General features: G+C 45.6%; 2 protein-coding genes across 4 annotated transcripts in view; one reads left to right on the forward strand and one right to left on the reverse strand.

Moving 5' to 3' along the window:
- Positions 1–12,009, reverse strand: part of glt1d1 (glycosyltransferase 1 domain containing 1) — a 77,926-nt gene extending 65,917 nt beyond the window's left edge. The window contains exons 1-2 of one of the 3 annotated variants that reach the window (XM_048555821.2): positions 11,637–12,009; positions 4,741–4,889 (exon numbers count right to left, since the gene is read on the reverse strand). In XM_048555821.2, coding sequence (XP_048411778.1) covers positions 4,741–4,889; positions 11,637–11,704 — 217 coding nt within the window. In that variant the 5' untranslated portion in view covers positions 11,705–12,009. Of the gene's footprint in view, positions 1–4,740; positions 4,890–9,974; positions 10,184–11,636 lie in introns of those variants that run through there. The other 2 variants (XM_048555823.2, XM_059655066.1) reach the window with 2 other exon arrangements.
- A 1,380-nt stretch (positions 12,010–13,389) lies between these two features.
- slc15a4 (solute carrier family 15 member 4) overlaps positions 13,390–15,592 on the forward strand; it is a 73,468-nt gene continuing 71,265 nt past the window's right edge. Inside the window, exon 1 of the mRNA XM_048556343.2 lies at positions 13,390–14,163. Within this exon, the coding sequence (XP_048412300.1) occupies positions 13,606–14,163 (558 nt within the window). The 5' untranslated portion in view covers positions 13,390–13,605. The remainder of the gene's footprint in view (positions 14,164–15,592) is intronic.

Raw genomic sequence — 15,592 nt, forward strand, 5'->3', positions numbered from 1 at the left:
GGAAAAAAGGAGGAGCAGCAAGGAAAAGAACCATTTTCAAAAACTGAAAACATTCCATACTTACGTGAGAAGAAAAAGATGCTGTGAATCTGGCATATATAAAATTATAGCAGCATTGATCAAATTGAGGTTTGTTGATCTGTGTACATGGCAGAATGAGTGAAGAAAAACAGTGGGACATAAAGAAAGTTTTGGAGCTCTTAATAAAGTTTAAAAATCCTATTAAATTGCTGGAACAGGTCTTCACCTTAGGTACATTGATGCAAAGGCCTTTCAAAGATGAGAACGTAGGTATAAAAGAGGTAAATGGCATTCTGGATATTATACAGTAGACAACGATGGTGAATTTGTAAATTGACTTCTTAAAGCATTCCCATTCTGGTCATTCCAAAATGGGACATAATTAGAACTGTAGAAAGACGTAACAATGATTCCACAGAAATACACAGGAATAAAAGATTTTAGCAATGGACAAAGGTTACAAACTTTTTTATCCAGTGATAGTAGGAACTGTCAATGCTGGAGTCTGAGATAACAAGGTGTAGAGCTGCATGAGCACAGCTGGCCAGGCAGCATTAGAGGAGCAGGAAAGCTAACGTTTTGGGTTTGGACCCTTCTCCAGAAATAGGGGATGGGAAGGGGACTCAGAAATAAATATAGCGAGGGGGAGGCAATGATGGAAGGTGGGCAGAGGAGCAGATAGGTGGAGAGAAGACCTGACAGGTCAAGGAGGCAGGGATGAGATGGGCTGGCCTTGGGATGAGGTTGGGGATGGAGAGACTTTGAAGCTTGTGAAGTCCACATTGAGATAACTGGGCTTCAGGGTTCCCAAGCAGAATATGTGGTGCTGTTCCTCCAACCTTCAGGTGGCATTGTTGTGGCACTAGAGGAGACCCAGGATGGACCTGTCATCCAAGGAGTCAGAGGGGGTGATGAAGTGGTTTGCAACTGGGAGGTGTAGTCATTTTTCATGAACTGAGTGTAGGTGCTCCACAAAGTGGTCTCCAAGCCTCCACTTGGCTTCCCTGATGTAGAGGAGGTCACTTCCTACAGACAAAGGGGGTGGCCATGAGTACCCGCATGGGCCCAAGCTATGCCTGCCTCTTTGTAGGATACATGGAACAGTCCCTCTTCCGCAGCTATACTGGCCCCATCCCCCACCTCTTCCTCTGTTATATCGACGACAGTATCGTGTTCACCTCATTCTCTCACATGGAGCTTGAACAGTTCATCCACTTTACTAACATCTTCCACCACAACCTTAAGTTCACCGGGACCATTTCTGATACCTCTCCCTCCTTCCTGGACCTCTCTGTCTCCATCTCTGGTAGCCACCTGGAAACTGACATCTATTTCAAACTCACCGACTCCCACAACTAGCTAGAGTACATCTCCTCTCACCCTCCTTCCTGCAAAAATGCCATCCCCTATTCCCAATTCCATCCGCATCTGCTCCCAAGATGAGGCATTCCCCTCCTGGACATTCCATTTGTCCTTGTTTTTCAAGGACCGCAATTTCCCCTCCACAGTGGTTGCAAATGCCCTTGATCGCATCTCTTCCATTTCCTGCACCTCAGCCCTCACACCCCCTCTCTGCAATAAGAACAAACACAGAATTCCCCTTGTTCTCACGTACCATCCCTTCAAACTCCGGATTCAACGCATCATCCACCGCCATTCCTGCCACCTGCAATCTGACTCCACTACCAAGGACACTTTTCCTTCCCCACCCTTATCTGCCTTCCAGACAGACCACTCTCTCCGTGACTCCCACATCCACTCCATACTCCTCACTAGCCTCAACACCCCTGGTAATTCTCCCTGCAACCACAGGAAGTGCTACACCTGTCCCTACACCTACCCCTCACCTCCATCCCAGGCCCCAAGAAAACCTTCCACGTCAAACAGATGTTTGCCTGCACATCTGCTAATGTGGTATACTGAATCCGCTGTTCCCGATGTGGCCTCCTCTACATCGGAGAAACCAAGCAGAGACTTGGAGACTGCTTTGTGGAGCACCTACGCTCGGTTCGTGACAAACAACTACACCTCCCAGTTGCGAACCACTTCACCTCCCTGCTGAGTCCTTGGACGACACGTCCATCCTGGGCCTCCTCCAGTGCCACAACGATGCCACCTGAAGGCTGGAGGAACAGCACCTGATATTCCGCTTGGGAACCCTGCAGCCCAATGGTCTCAATGTGGACTTCACCAGCTTCAAAATCTCCCCAGCCCTGACCTCATCCCAAGACCAGCCCAGCTCGTCCCTGCCTCCTTGGCCAGACCATCTTTTTTTCCACCTATCCTCTCCTCTCACATCACTGACCAAACCCCACCCCCACATCCTACCTATTAGCCTCATCTCTGTCTCTTTGACCTGTCCATCCTCCCTCCCACCTACCCGCCCCTCCCTCCGCACTGACCAACCTACATCCCAACTCCCTACCTACACTCATCTGTACTGGCTTCATTCCCACCTCCTTGACCTGTCTGTCTTCTCTCCACCTATCTGCTCCTCTATCCACCTTCTATCATAGCCCCCCCCCCCCCCCCTCTATTTAGAATCTCCTACATCTCCCCTATTTCTGAAGGGTCCAAAGTTGAAACGTCAGCTTTCCTGCTCCTTTGATGCTGCCTGGTCCACTGTGTTCATCCAGCTCTGCACCTTGTTTTCAAGTATTCATCCAACTCTCTTTTTGGAGTAAGACGTCACTTGTGACAAGAAGCAGAATAATATGCCGAAGCTCAATTAATTACTTGAAAAAGAAATTATTGAACACCTAACCTGATTCCAATGATGACATAATCCCTCATTCTCACTAATTTTCCTAATCCAAATAATCTGACCAAATTCACATTGTCTAGTCTATTCTATTCAGCATTTTATATGCTTCAATCAATTATCTACACAACCTATGTTACGCCTAAATTGAACAGATTCCCCTCTATGGGCCTTTCACACACACTGAAAGGAACTAACCCAGTGTCTGAACTGTTTTCAGATTCTCTACATCTTCCACAAAAGAAATAAAACTCAAGCGTATGCTTGAACAGGCCTATACCATTGTCTTGTGTAGAAACTTGCTCCTTCTGTCTTACCTTCCATTGTAAGGCAAAAACTGATAACCTGAACAGAAATAGGGTCAAAATTGCATTACATTGCTCCCTGGACCACTGAATGTGAAAGCATGAAAATGTTCTTTATTATTGGCAGAAGAAAACACTATGCAAATTCCAATTGGCATATTTCCGATCACAGTCATACGTAGAAATCAATCAGCCTTGCAGCTAATTTGTGGAGGCCTGACCAATAAAATGTAATTGCCTTCATTTTCATACATTAATAACCTACTTTTCAGGGAATAAATGTACCTTAGCCCAGAAATGTTTCATTTAGAATTTGTTTCTCTAGGTCTTTGTTAGAAGTTCTCAAAATTTATACCATTTTGCTGTTCGTTTTGCTGAACACTGGAAAAAAATATAAATTACGAGATACAATTCTAAAGGGGATGCAGTAGCAGCGGGACCTGCGTGTATACTTGCACAGTTCATTAAGTTTGTACGGTAGGTGAAAACAGCAGTAAATAAAGCAGTGTTCTCTTCTATATTAATAGGGGCACAGAGTACAACAGCAAAAAAGATGATGCTGAACTTGAATAAGGCACCTGTTAGACCTCCTGGAGCACTGAGTATGGTTGTGAGCGTAACACTACAGGAAAGGCAAATGCATTGGATAGAGTAAAGAAATGATTGACAAAAATGGTCCCACATCTGAGAGCTTTGGCAATGAGGACAGATTTAAGCAGTTGGACTGCTCCTCATCTCTGCCGAGATGAGATCTGACTGAAGTTTTCAAAACCATAAGTGAGCTGGACCTGAGTAGATAGGGTGAAGCCATTTCTGCTTGCAAAATAAACAAGAGGGTATAAATTTAAAATGCTGTGCAAATGAAGCAAGACTGATGTGAGTTAAAACACATGCAAACACAGCAAGTAGTTAGTGTATGAAATTGGCTGCCTGCAAATATGATGGAAGTAGGGGGCATTTTATGGTTATTTGGATAGTAATAGCGTGCAGGGATATGGGGAAAAGGCAGGAGATAGGAACTGGGGGACACAGTCAGTTCAGGCATGGTGGGCCATACAGCCTCCTTCTGCACCATAATAACTGTGATTCTGTGAACAACATAAAACATTTTAGTACTGTAATTACATTTAAATTGTCTTCAAAAAAATGATGTAAATATCATAAAAGATGTTAGCACTGCTTTTCTGCAAATTCATAAATTAAGTCAGGTTCAGCCTCTGCTTTATATTCAATACACTTTGAACTTATTTAATGCTGACCTTATTTTAGAGAGGGTTGTTAAGCAGGAATTTTCCATTGCTCTAAGTGGTTTGGTCAGGATACTAAGAAACTAGTAACAATAATCATTATTTAGACAAAATTAGTTTAATATGAGCTACAATAAGAAAGCATGTCTGAATTCAAATATTCCACTTTGAAAAAAATGTCATAAAAGGCAAGTCAGATATATTTACTGTGGCCTTGTTTACTTTTGACTGGCTTTCACAATACCTATTTTTTCAGAATAAGCTCAAGCAGATTTACTTTTTAATTATTGAATATAATTGACATTTAAATATAATAAACATTTAATCACACAGTGAATTTTTTTCAATGCTTTTCTACCAAAATCCCTTACCTAGGACCTGTTCCAACAATGCAAGTTTACCTTACCTAACAGTAATTTTCCTCCTTTGTAGAGATGGATTGTCATTACTGCTTCAAATTTCTGTTCATTGATTAAGTCGGAAACTTGCGAGGGTGATTTAAATTCAGCAATATCTCTCAGAATACACATGTGGCCACTACTTTGTATATATTTTCTAGAGGCAACAAAGATAAAATAAAAATAAAATGTAAATTCTGGCAAGCGTTATGGCTGTGTTTACTAATGCAAAGAATGCATCCAAACATCTTTCAGATTACAAAATATAGAGAAAATCTCAAGATATTCATTTACTGCGCACTTTGTTTTATCACTTTTCTGCTTTTTTGTAAACCATTTCCCATTTCAGACTTTATTTGTCCACCATTTATAAATTTTTGAAGGTTTTAGTTCCCATCCTCTAACCAGCTTTTGCTACCACAACATTTCAGTGGCTGCTCCAATTGTGTTTACGGTCAATGTTGAATGTCCCCAGCCCCACAATGTAACGTTGAAAACTGAAGAATAAACAATGTAAAGCCATTGAAGGTCAAGAGATAATTCAACATTTTCTTGTTGGGTCATTTTGGAATAGTCACCCATTGATTGCAATAAGTAGGAAAGAAGTCATTGATGTAATTTGAATGTAAGGAAATGGTGAAGAGATGCTGGTTCTCTCCCAGACTTGGGAGACAAGAGGTCATGATGGAGATGGGGAAGGATGAAGAACAAGAAGTTAAGGGAGAAATGTGGAAGCTGCAGACAAGCTGGGAGAGAGGTAAGCTTCATTGGGCTGTGAAAGAGGGGTGAGCTGCAAGAGTTGAGATTTAGGAGAGACTGAGAGACTGCAGGGGGGCAGTGGTGAGAGAAACAGAAGGAGGATGTGAGAGGGAAGTGGGAGAGAAAGTGAGGTTGCAAGGTAGGCTAGGAAAGGGGAAGGAGACTTCTGGGGGTTAGAGAGAGAGAGGGGGATGGAGGCTGCATAGCAGGACATAAAAGAAAGAAGCTGCAAAGAAGTCATAACAGTTTCAAATCTGTTAACAAAGAATCACTCAGCTAACTTGGAAAACTTGTAATCACTAAGATAATGAATTACCTCCAAATGATTGTGATTTTCTTTGTTACACTGTGATGGGATGCAAATCTTGCTGGTTGGGCTGGTATTTATTGCCCATCCCTAGTCCCCTTGGTGATGGTGATGGTGACTTACCTTCTTAAATCACTGCTGTCTATTTACTATACACCCACAGGGCTGTGAGGGAGGGAATTCCAGGACTTCCAGAATTATAAAAAGTTCCAAATCAGGATGAGCGACTTGGAGGGAAACTGCAGTTGATTATGTTGCCACCTATCTGCTTTGTCCTTCTAGATGGAGGGGTTGTGGGTTTGGACGGCACTCTCTGAGGAGCCTTGATGAATGTTTGCAGTGCATCTTGGAGATTGTGAAAATTGTTCTACTGTGTGTCAGTGGTAGAGAGAGTGAATATTTGTGGAGGCGATGCCAATCAAGCAGGCTTCTTTATTCTGGATATTGCCAAACTTTAAGTGTGGTTGGAGCAGCACTCATCCAGACAACTGGGGAGTATTCCATTACACTCCTGACTTGTTCCTAACTAGATGGTAGATAGGCTTTGGAGAATCAGGTGAGATACTTAGCCCTTGTCTTGCTCTTATCGCCATAATATGTAAATTGTTAATACACTTAGGCTCTGGTCAAAGGCAATCCCCAAGATGTTGGCAGCAGTGGATTCAGTGATGGCAATGTCAAGGGGGCATGGTCAGATTCTCTCTTGTTGGAGATGGTCATTGCCTGGCACTTCTGTGAAACAAATGTTATTTGCCATTTTTCCGCACAAACCTGGATATTGTTCAGGTCTTATTCCAATTTTGACATGGACTGCTCAGTATCCGGGGAATCATGAATAGTGCTGAACGTTGTGCAATCATCAGCAAACATCCCCACTTCTCACATTATAAAAGAGGGAAGGTAATTGAGTAAACAGCTGAAGATGATTGGGTCTAGAACATTACATTGAGGAAATCCAGCAGACACGTCCTAGAGTGAAGATGAGTGACCTTCAATAATTGCAATCATTTTTTTGGGCAAGGTATGACTCATAGTCAGTGGTATCACAACTTACAGCCCTCCCCTTAACCTTGATTCCCACTGACTCCAGTTTTGACAGGACTCCTTCTTACCACATTTATTCAGTTACAACTTTGGTGACAAAGACAATCCCTCCCATCTCATCTTCAGAGTTCAGTTCTTTTGTTCATGTTTAGACCAAGGCTATAATGAGGTCAGGAACTGAGTGGCTCTGGAAGAATCCAAACTGAGTGTCAGCAGATTAACAGTGCTTGACAGCTTTATTAACAAGCTAGGCTAGACTGATGAAGCACCAGTTGGTTGGATGGATTTATCCTTTTTCATGTACAGTATGTCCATCAGCAACTCTGGACATTGTCAGAGAGATACCAACATTTTAACTGTACTGAATATGTTGGCTAAGGACTCAGCAATTCTGAACCATAAGTCTTCAGTACTATTGCTGAAATGTTTTCAGGGCCTGTAGCCTTTGAAGTTTCACATTGTTTCAATAACCTCTTGATAACTTGTCAGCAAAATGAATTGGCTGAAGATTGACAACTTTCATGCTGGGGACCTCAAGAGGGGACTGAGATTGTTCAAAAAGCTTAATTTTTGCACTGATGTATTGAGCTACACCCATCATTGAGAATGGGGATAATAAAATGTGAGGCTGGATGAACACAGCAGGCCAAGCAGCATCTCAGGAGCACAAAAGCTGATGTTTCGGGCCTAGACCCTTCATCAGAGAGGGGGATGGGGAGAGGGAACTGGAATAAATAGGGAGAGAGGGGGAGGCGGACCGAAGATGGAGAGTAAAGAAGATAGGTGGAGAGAGTGTAGGTGGGGAGGTAGGGAGGGGATAGGTCAGTCCAGGGAAGACGGACAGGTCAAGGAGGTGGGATGAGGTTAGTAGGTAGCTGGGGGTGCGGCTTGGGGTGGGAGGAAGGGATGGGTGAGAGGAAGAACCGGTTAGGGAGGCAGAGGCAGGTTGGACTGGTTTTGGGATGCAGTGGGTGGGGAGGAAGAGCTGGGCTGGTTGTGTGGTGCAGTGGGGGGAGGGGACAAACTGGGCTGGTTTAGGGATGCAGTAGGGGAAGGGGAGATTTTGAAACTGGTGAAGTCCACATTGATACCATATGGCTGCAGGGTTTTATTCACCATGGACGTCCAGTCCCTGTACACCTGCATTCCGCATGGAGATGGCCGCAAGGCCCTCCGCTTCTTCCTGTCCCGCAGGCCTGACCAGTCCCCCTCCACCGACACTCTCATCCGCCTAGCTGAACTCGTCCTCACACTCAACAACTTCTCTTTTGACTCCTCCCACTTCCTACAGACTAAGGGGGTGGCCATGGGCACCCGCATGGGCCCCAGCTACGCCTGCCTCTTTGTAGGTTACGTGGAACAGTCCCTCTTCCGCACCTACACAGGCCCCAAACCCCACCTCTTCCTCCGGTACATTGATAACTGTATCGGCGCCGCCTCTTGCTCCCCAGACGAGCTTGAACAGTTCATCCACTTCACCAACACCTTCCACCCCAACCTTCAGTTCACCTGGGCCATCTCCAGCACATCCCTCACCTTCCTGGACCTCTCAGTCTCCATCTCAGGCAACCAGCTTGTAACTGATGTCCATTTCAAGCCCACCGACTCCCACAGCTACCTAGAATACACCTCCTCCCACCCACCCTCCTGCAAAAATTCCATCCCCTATTCCCAATTCCTCCACCTCCGCCGCATCTGCTCCCATGATAAGACATTCCACTCCCGCACATCCCAGATGTCCAAGTTCTTTAAGGACCGCAACTTTCCCCCCACAGTGATTGAGAACGCCCTTGACCGCGTCTCCCGTATTTCCCGCAACACATCCCTCACACCCCGCCCCCGCCACAACCGCCCAAAGAGGATCCCCCTCATTCTCACACACCACCCTACCAACCTCCGGATACAACGCATCATCCTCCGACACTTCCGCCATTTACAATCCGACCCCACCACCCAAGACATTTTTCCATCCCCTCCCCTGTCTGCTTTCCGGAGAGACCACTCTCTCCGTGACTCCCTTGTTCGCTCCACACTGCCCTCCAACCCCACCACACCCGGCACCTTCCCCTGCAACCGCAGGAAATGCTACACTTGTCCCCACACCTCCTCCCTCACCCCCATCCCAGGCCCTAAGATGACATTCCACATTAAGCAGAGGTTCACCTGCACATCTGCCAATGTGGTATACTGCATCCACTGTACCCGGTGCGGCTTCCTCTACATTGGGGAAACCAAGCGGAGGCTTGGGGACCGCTTTGCAGAACACCTCCGCTCAGTTCGCAACAAACAACTGCACCTCCCAGTCGCAAACCATTTCCACTCCCCCTCCCATTCTCTAGATGACATGTCCATCATGGGCCTCCTGCACTGCCACAATGATGCCACCCGAAGGTTGCAGGAACAGCAACTCATATTCCGCCTGGGAACCCTGCAGCCATATGGTATCAATGTGGACTTCACCAGTTTCAAAATCTCCCCTTCCCCTACTGCATCCCTAAATCAGCCCAGTTTCTCTCCTCCCCCCACTGCACCACACAACCAGCCCAGCTCTTCCCCCCCACCCACTGCATCCCAAAACCAGTCCAACCTGTCTCTGCCTCCCTAACCGGTTCTTCCTCTCACCCATCCCTTCCTCCCACCCCAAGCCGCACCCCCAGCTACCTACTAACCTCATCCCACCTCCTTGACCTGTCCGTCTTCCCTGGACTGACCTATCCCCTCCCTACCTCCCCACCTACACTCTCTCCACCTATCTTCTTTACTCTCCATCTTCGGTCCGCCTCCCCCTCTCTCCCTATTTATTCCAGTTCCCTCTCCCCATCCCCCTCTCTGATGAAGGGTCTAGGCCCGAAACGTCAGCTTTTGTGCTTCTGAGATGCTGCTTGGCCTGCTGTGTTCATCCAGCCTCACATTTTATTATCTTGGAATTCTCCAGCATCTGCAGTTCCCATTATCATTGAGAATGGGGATATATGTGGAGCCCCCTCATCCACCGAGTTCTTTAATAGACCATCGCCACTCATGCCTAGACACGGCAAGACTGTAAATTTAGATCTGATCCAATGGCTTAGCTATGTCTTTTGACTCATTCATGGTATGTGAGCATCAGTGGCAGAACCAGAAATTACAGACCATCCTTTGTTGCCCTTGAGATGGCAGTGCTGAACTGCCTTCCTGAACTGGTGTGCTGTAGGTAGATCCACAATGCCTTTAGGGTGAAAGTTCCAAGATTTTGAGCTGGCGTTGTTGTTTGCCAGCATGCTGTTGCGGTTCAAGTGCAGTGTTTAGCTTCACTAGGCTGACACATTGTTTTCAGCTTTCCCTGGTGCTGCTCCTAGCATGCTCTCTTGCACTCTTCATTGAACGTGGGTTGATCCTCTGGCTTGACGGCAATGGCAAAGTGGAAGATATGCCAGACCCTGAGGGTACGGATATATTTGGTTATAATTCTGCTGGTGTTAATAACCCACATGCCTCACGGACGCTTGGTCTTGAATTGCTAGATCCATTCGAAGCCTGTGCCATTTATCATAATGGATGGCATCCTCAATTTGAAGATGGGGCCTTGTATCCATAAGGACGGTTTGGTGGTCACTCCTACTTATACTGAAATACTTCTATTTCCACTATAGTGCAAGTCTAAACACCATATATATGAACAGAAGTCCAAGGCAATATTACTGTGGCTGCCTTGCCTGAGAATGTAAAAGTAGCTTCAAAATTAATTAAGACTATATTGAGGTTTGGAGACACCCAACACTACTGACAAAAACACAACCACATTGTCCTTCCTGACCAATATTACAATATTGGAATATACACTACCAGAGGGGTGTACTGAAAGAACATTGCATGTGCTGCGCATTGGGCATGTTGTACTGTTAGAATGGACGTCTTGTAAATGCACTGCACTGTCAGAGGAACAGTATTAAGGCTTGGGATTTCACTGACAATGGTTTTTGCTCTCCCAACATTTAACCAGCAGAAAACATGATGCTCATGTCTCAAATGAAATTAAAACACATATACAGGGTTGCACGGGATAACAAAGTGCAAAGCTGGATGAACATAGCAGGGCAAGCACCATCTTAGGAGCAGAAAAGCTGACGATTCATGCCTAGACCCATCATCAGATTCTGATGAAGGGTCTAGGCCCAAAACGTCAGCTTTTCCACTCTGAAGATGCTGCTTGGCCTGTTGCGTTCATCCAGCTCTACACTTTGTTATCTCGGATTCTCCAGCATCTGCAGTTCCTATTATCTCTGATACAGGGTTGCACGTTTAGATGTGTAGTTGAAAAATCAGGGGATCTTTCATTAGGAAACTAAAGAATGATGTTGGGTGGTCATATAATGCAAGTGGTAACAATATGTAATAAATTATTAAAAATATATAGTCTTCTTTGTGACTGAATTGAAGGATCTAAAGGGAGTACAGGGTCATGATACGTGGGTGGTTATAGCTATGACACAGATGGAAAGGGCAGGGTCGAGGAAACATCAAGAAGCAACATATTTCAGTCACAGCCGTGATGTCAAATGCAATCACTCACAAGTGTACAAAAAAGTGCCTACGTCTCCAGTGAATTGGATGGAAATATTCTCAGCGCTACATTTCCCACAGGTTGAAACGCTGTCGGACGTTCAGAAATCGCCCAATATTAACAGTCACCACTGTGTGAGCGGCCCTGTGCAAGTTCCCGCTTTTGAAGAACATAAAATTAAAACCCTTAGGGGTCACGAACTCCCAACTTCAGCGAACACAAGACTCGGGCCATCAATCAGTCAGCCTCACCTTATTCTTCGAGCTGTCGTCCTGTTCCCAGTCGGAGGACTGAGTGGGGCGAGAAAGAGCAACTTCATGCCGAGCTGCGGATTGGAGCCACGCAGGCAGCAAATGAACAAACCCAGCCTCCCGCCCGATACCTGGCACTCGCCAACACATCCAGCATCGCCTCAGGCCAGGGCCCGGCACAGCTGTTCCACCCACCGCCCCCCCCGAAGCCAGCACCAAACCTGGGCAGCTCTCCTACTCAAGGCGGGGAAACCTAACACCAAAACCGACCTAACAGTCATGGCGAGCTAACAACAGACAAGACCGACACGCCCGCCGAATCCACGCCGAACGTAAATAATTAAATCAATAAATAAATAACTGCCTCTGGGGCGGGGGTGGTGGACCGCAGCTGTGATTGACAGTCCTGGTGTCCAATTGGAGCTCGGCATGTCGCCAAGCTGCATCGTGAATGGCCTGTCTTCACGCCCATCACCGTGTTGGCCAATGGATGCGGTCCAAGTTGGGGTGAGGACCAATACGAGCGGGGCTACGGCTTATGGCCAATGGAAAGTGGCGGCCTTTGTACAGATCAGCCAATGGGAGGAGTTCGATTGGTTTCTGACCAATAGAAAGTAAGGGAAGGTAGGTGTATTAGCCAGTGAGTACAATTCTGAAGCAGTGTCTTTGGACTCGAAATGTGAACTGAAAGCTGAAAGAACTGCAGATGCTGTAAATCAGGAACAAAAACGAAATTGTTGGAGAAGCTCAGCAGATCTGGCAACACCTGTGAAGGAAAAAAAAGGATCCAAGATAACAAAGTGTTTCTGATGAAGGGTCCAGGCCTGAAACATCAGCTGTTGTACTTCTAAGATGCTGCTTGGCCTGCTGTGTTCATCCAGCCCCACACTTTGTTATCTTGGATTCTCCTCACCATCTGCAGTTCCCATTATCTCTGAGGGGAAAAAAAAGCAGTTAATGTTTCGGATCCGGTGATCCTTCCTCAAAACCGTTCTGTTCTGTGGTTAGCACGATTGCCTTATGGTGCCAGGGAACCTGCTTCGATTCTAGCCCCCGGGTGACAAGGTGAAGTTGGCACGTTCTTCCATGTCGGCGGGGGTTTCCTCCCACAGTGTAAAGATATGTAGATTGGCTATGCCTTTCAAAACAAAAGTGGCCCTGTAGTGCCCAGGGAAGTTGGGTGGGTTAGCCATTTTATATGGGATTTATGGGGATGGGGTGGGTCTGGTTGGGAATGCTCTTCGGAGGGTCAGTATAGACTCAGTGGTCCAAATGGTCTCTTCAACACTACAGGGATTGTATGATTACAATGAACACAGTGCAATAACCCAGTGTAGAGATGGAGGAACACTGCAGGCCAGGCAGCATCAGAGGAGCAGAAAGTTTTCTGAAGAAGGGTCCCGACCCAAAACATCAGCTTTCCTGCTCCTCTGATGCTGCCTAGCCTGCTGTGTTCACCCAGCTCTACATCGTGTTATCTCAGGCTCCAGCATCGAAAGTTCTTAACATCTCTGAATACAGTGCAATGGTTTCTCACCAGTAGGTTACGAATGGCGTTTTAGCCAGTAGGCAAAGACGGATGTTATTGGTGGCCAATAAGAAGTAGAGTTTGTTGAGACTGTTAGCCAATGGGTATAGAACAATTGTTTTGACCAATGGGAATGGAATAAATTGCAAGACGTAACCAATGGAAATGATGTATTCGTTTCGAACGATAGACGCAGCGATGTTTCTGACCAATGGGTGCGACCTACGGGCAGTTAGTCTGGTTACGGTTGCTCGGAGAAGAGGTCATGACCCCAGGCCTGTTACCCTCTTCCCCCCGTGGCCCGTGACCAGATCCTGTGTTGGACTGAAGCTGATGTATCATGACGCTGTGTTTTTTTCAGAGACCCGTGATCGGCTAGCCACCGGCCTGAAGCTGTGTGACAGTTCGGCAGTTAAAGAGCAGTCAAGTTTTATTTGAACTATGGAGGGCCGCCAGGGTGATGAGAGGACTCCTCTGCTGCCGGACAGCCGCTTCACATCGGCAGCTTCTGCCTTCCAGGGCCGGCGGCTGGCTTGCGCTGCCGTGTTGGTCACCGAGTCCCTGGAAAGAGTAGCGTTTTACGGCATAACCTGCGGCCTAGTGCTTTTCCTCAACAGCGAGCCTTACGACTGGCTAGGGCCGCAGTCGGGTCAGACTCTGCTGCTTTTCATGGGCATCAGTTACTTCATCTCTCCCTTTGGAGGTTGGCTGGCCGACGCCTGTTTGGGCAGGTTCCCCACTATCCTCCTGAGTATGGTCCTGTATCTGACTGGAATGGTGCTTTTCCCCTTTATTGCGTGGGATCGGACTCGCCGTAGCCTCTGTGGAGAGTTGGAGTTCTATCCTATTGTGGACCCCCAGTGTTTCCACAACAGCTCCAGTGCTTGCTCGCTTGGCAGGAATAGTTATTGCACACCGGCCATCTATTCGGGATTGGTGCTTGTCGCCCTTGGCGTAGGATCTGTGAAGGCGAATATAACTCCTTTTGGTGCTGATCAGGTAGAGTGTTCTTGTTCTAATGTTTTCGAAAACTACGAAGTTGCGCATATTGCCACTGTCGAAGCAGTTTTTCGATTCTCACTACGAGCATTGTAACTTTTCAAAATTTTAAATATGGTCCGTTTTGTACAAAACAGGGAAGTGCCTTAAAATAGGAAGCTTGCATCCAAATCATTGCTATCTTTCGGTTAATTCCATTCAGTGCGTCCCTGATTCCTTGAACTTTGTGGAAGGTAGTATTTTGTAGTAACGCAGTGACTTTCAGTACCCAATAAGTCAGACGATTATAATAATTCAGCTGCAAATTGGTTAATTAATATTGACTTCAATTACAAACCTGTTGTCTTTGGAAGATAGTTTTGAGAGTTTCTTTGAGGAAAAGGACGTAATTTCATGAAATGTGTTTGCCGCTTTGACTTCAGCAAAATCAACAGACGTGTTGAATTTCTCCAGCAACTTTTTCTTTTGTTTCAGATTTACAGCATCTGCAGTTCTTTCTTTATTTAAGACAATCAGCTTGTTTGGAGTCAAGCTGGGGAAAAAATATCATTTTGCCAGGAAGTATGACGTACATGAGCACACTTTGCCTTTTGTGAGGACTTCTTACTAAGCAGCCCTTTCAATTTATATTGTTTGAACTTTAAATAACTTTAAACCTAACTTTTGAATTCGGAAAAACTGAATAAGTTTTTAATCATAAAGTTGACTTTTCTGTAGTGGTCTTCAAACTATTTTTAAAAAATTCATAGTATTAAAGTCTGTATTTTCTTAAGTAAGATTACTTCCTTGATGTTAGAATGTGCTGATCTTGTGATTGTCACATGCTCAACTTGGTTGTCATGTGTTCCAGCTAGTGGTGAGTAAGGCAGACTCCCTTTTTTAAGTCAAAAGAAGAAAATAACTTAATGTGTTTCAGATAAACAAAAGTATGGCTGTAATACTTAAATTTAACACTTTCTGTTGGAAAGAAAGGATGTCATGCGTGGCTGCAAGGACTTCTGTAAGGGGAGAATGAACAACCAGTGGTCGTGATCCATTTTAGGGCCAATAATGTTGGAAGGAAGAGAAATAACTTCCTGTATGTAAATTTTAGGAAGTTAAGAAGTGCATGGACAAGGAGTGTTCCAGTTCTAAGGAAGGGTCACCAGACCCAAAACTTTAACTCTGTCTTCTCTTCCATAGATGCAGCCAGACCTGCTAAGCTTTTTCAGCAACTTTGTTTTTGTTCCTGTATTTTAATCTCTGGATTACTCCTAGTGTCATAAAGTATTGAGTAAAGCAACAGAAGGATAGAGGTATTAGTTAGTTAATCAGCCTTAAAAGTAGATAAATCTACAAGCGCAAATGAGATATCTCTTAGGTTATAGAGGGAGGCAAAGGAGGAGATATCAACAGCCCTGGCAGTAATTTTCAAATTCTCTCTAAGCAC

The sequence above is a fragment of the Stegostoma tigrinum genome, chromosome 26 (genome assembly GCF_030684315.1).
Source record: "Stegostoma tigrinum isolate sSteTig4 chromosome 26, sSteTig4.hap1, whole genome shotgun sequence".
NCBI classification, from domain to species: Eukaryota; Metazoa; Chordata; class Chondrichthyes; order Orectolobiformes; family Stegostomatidae; genus Stegostoma; species Stegostoma tigrinum.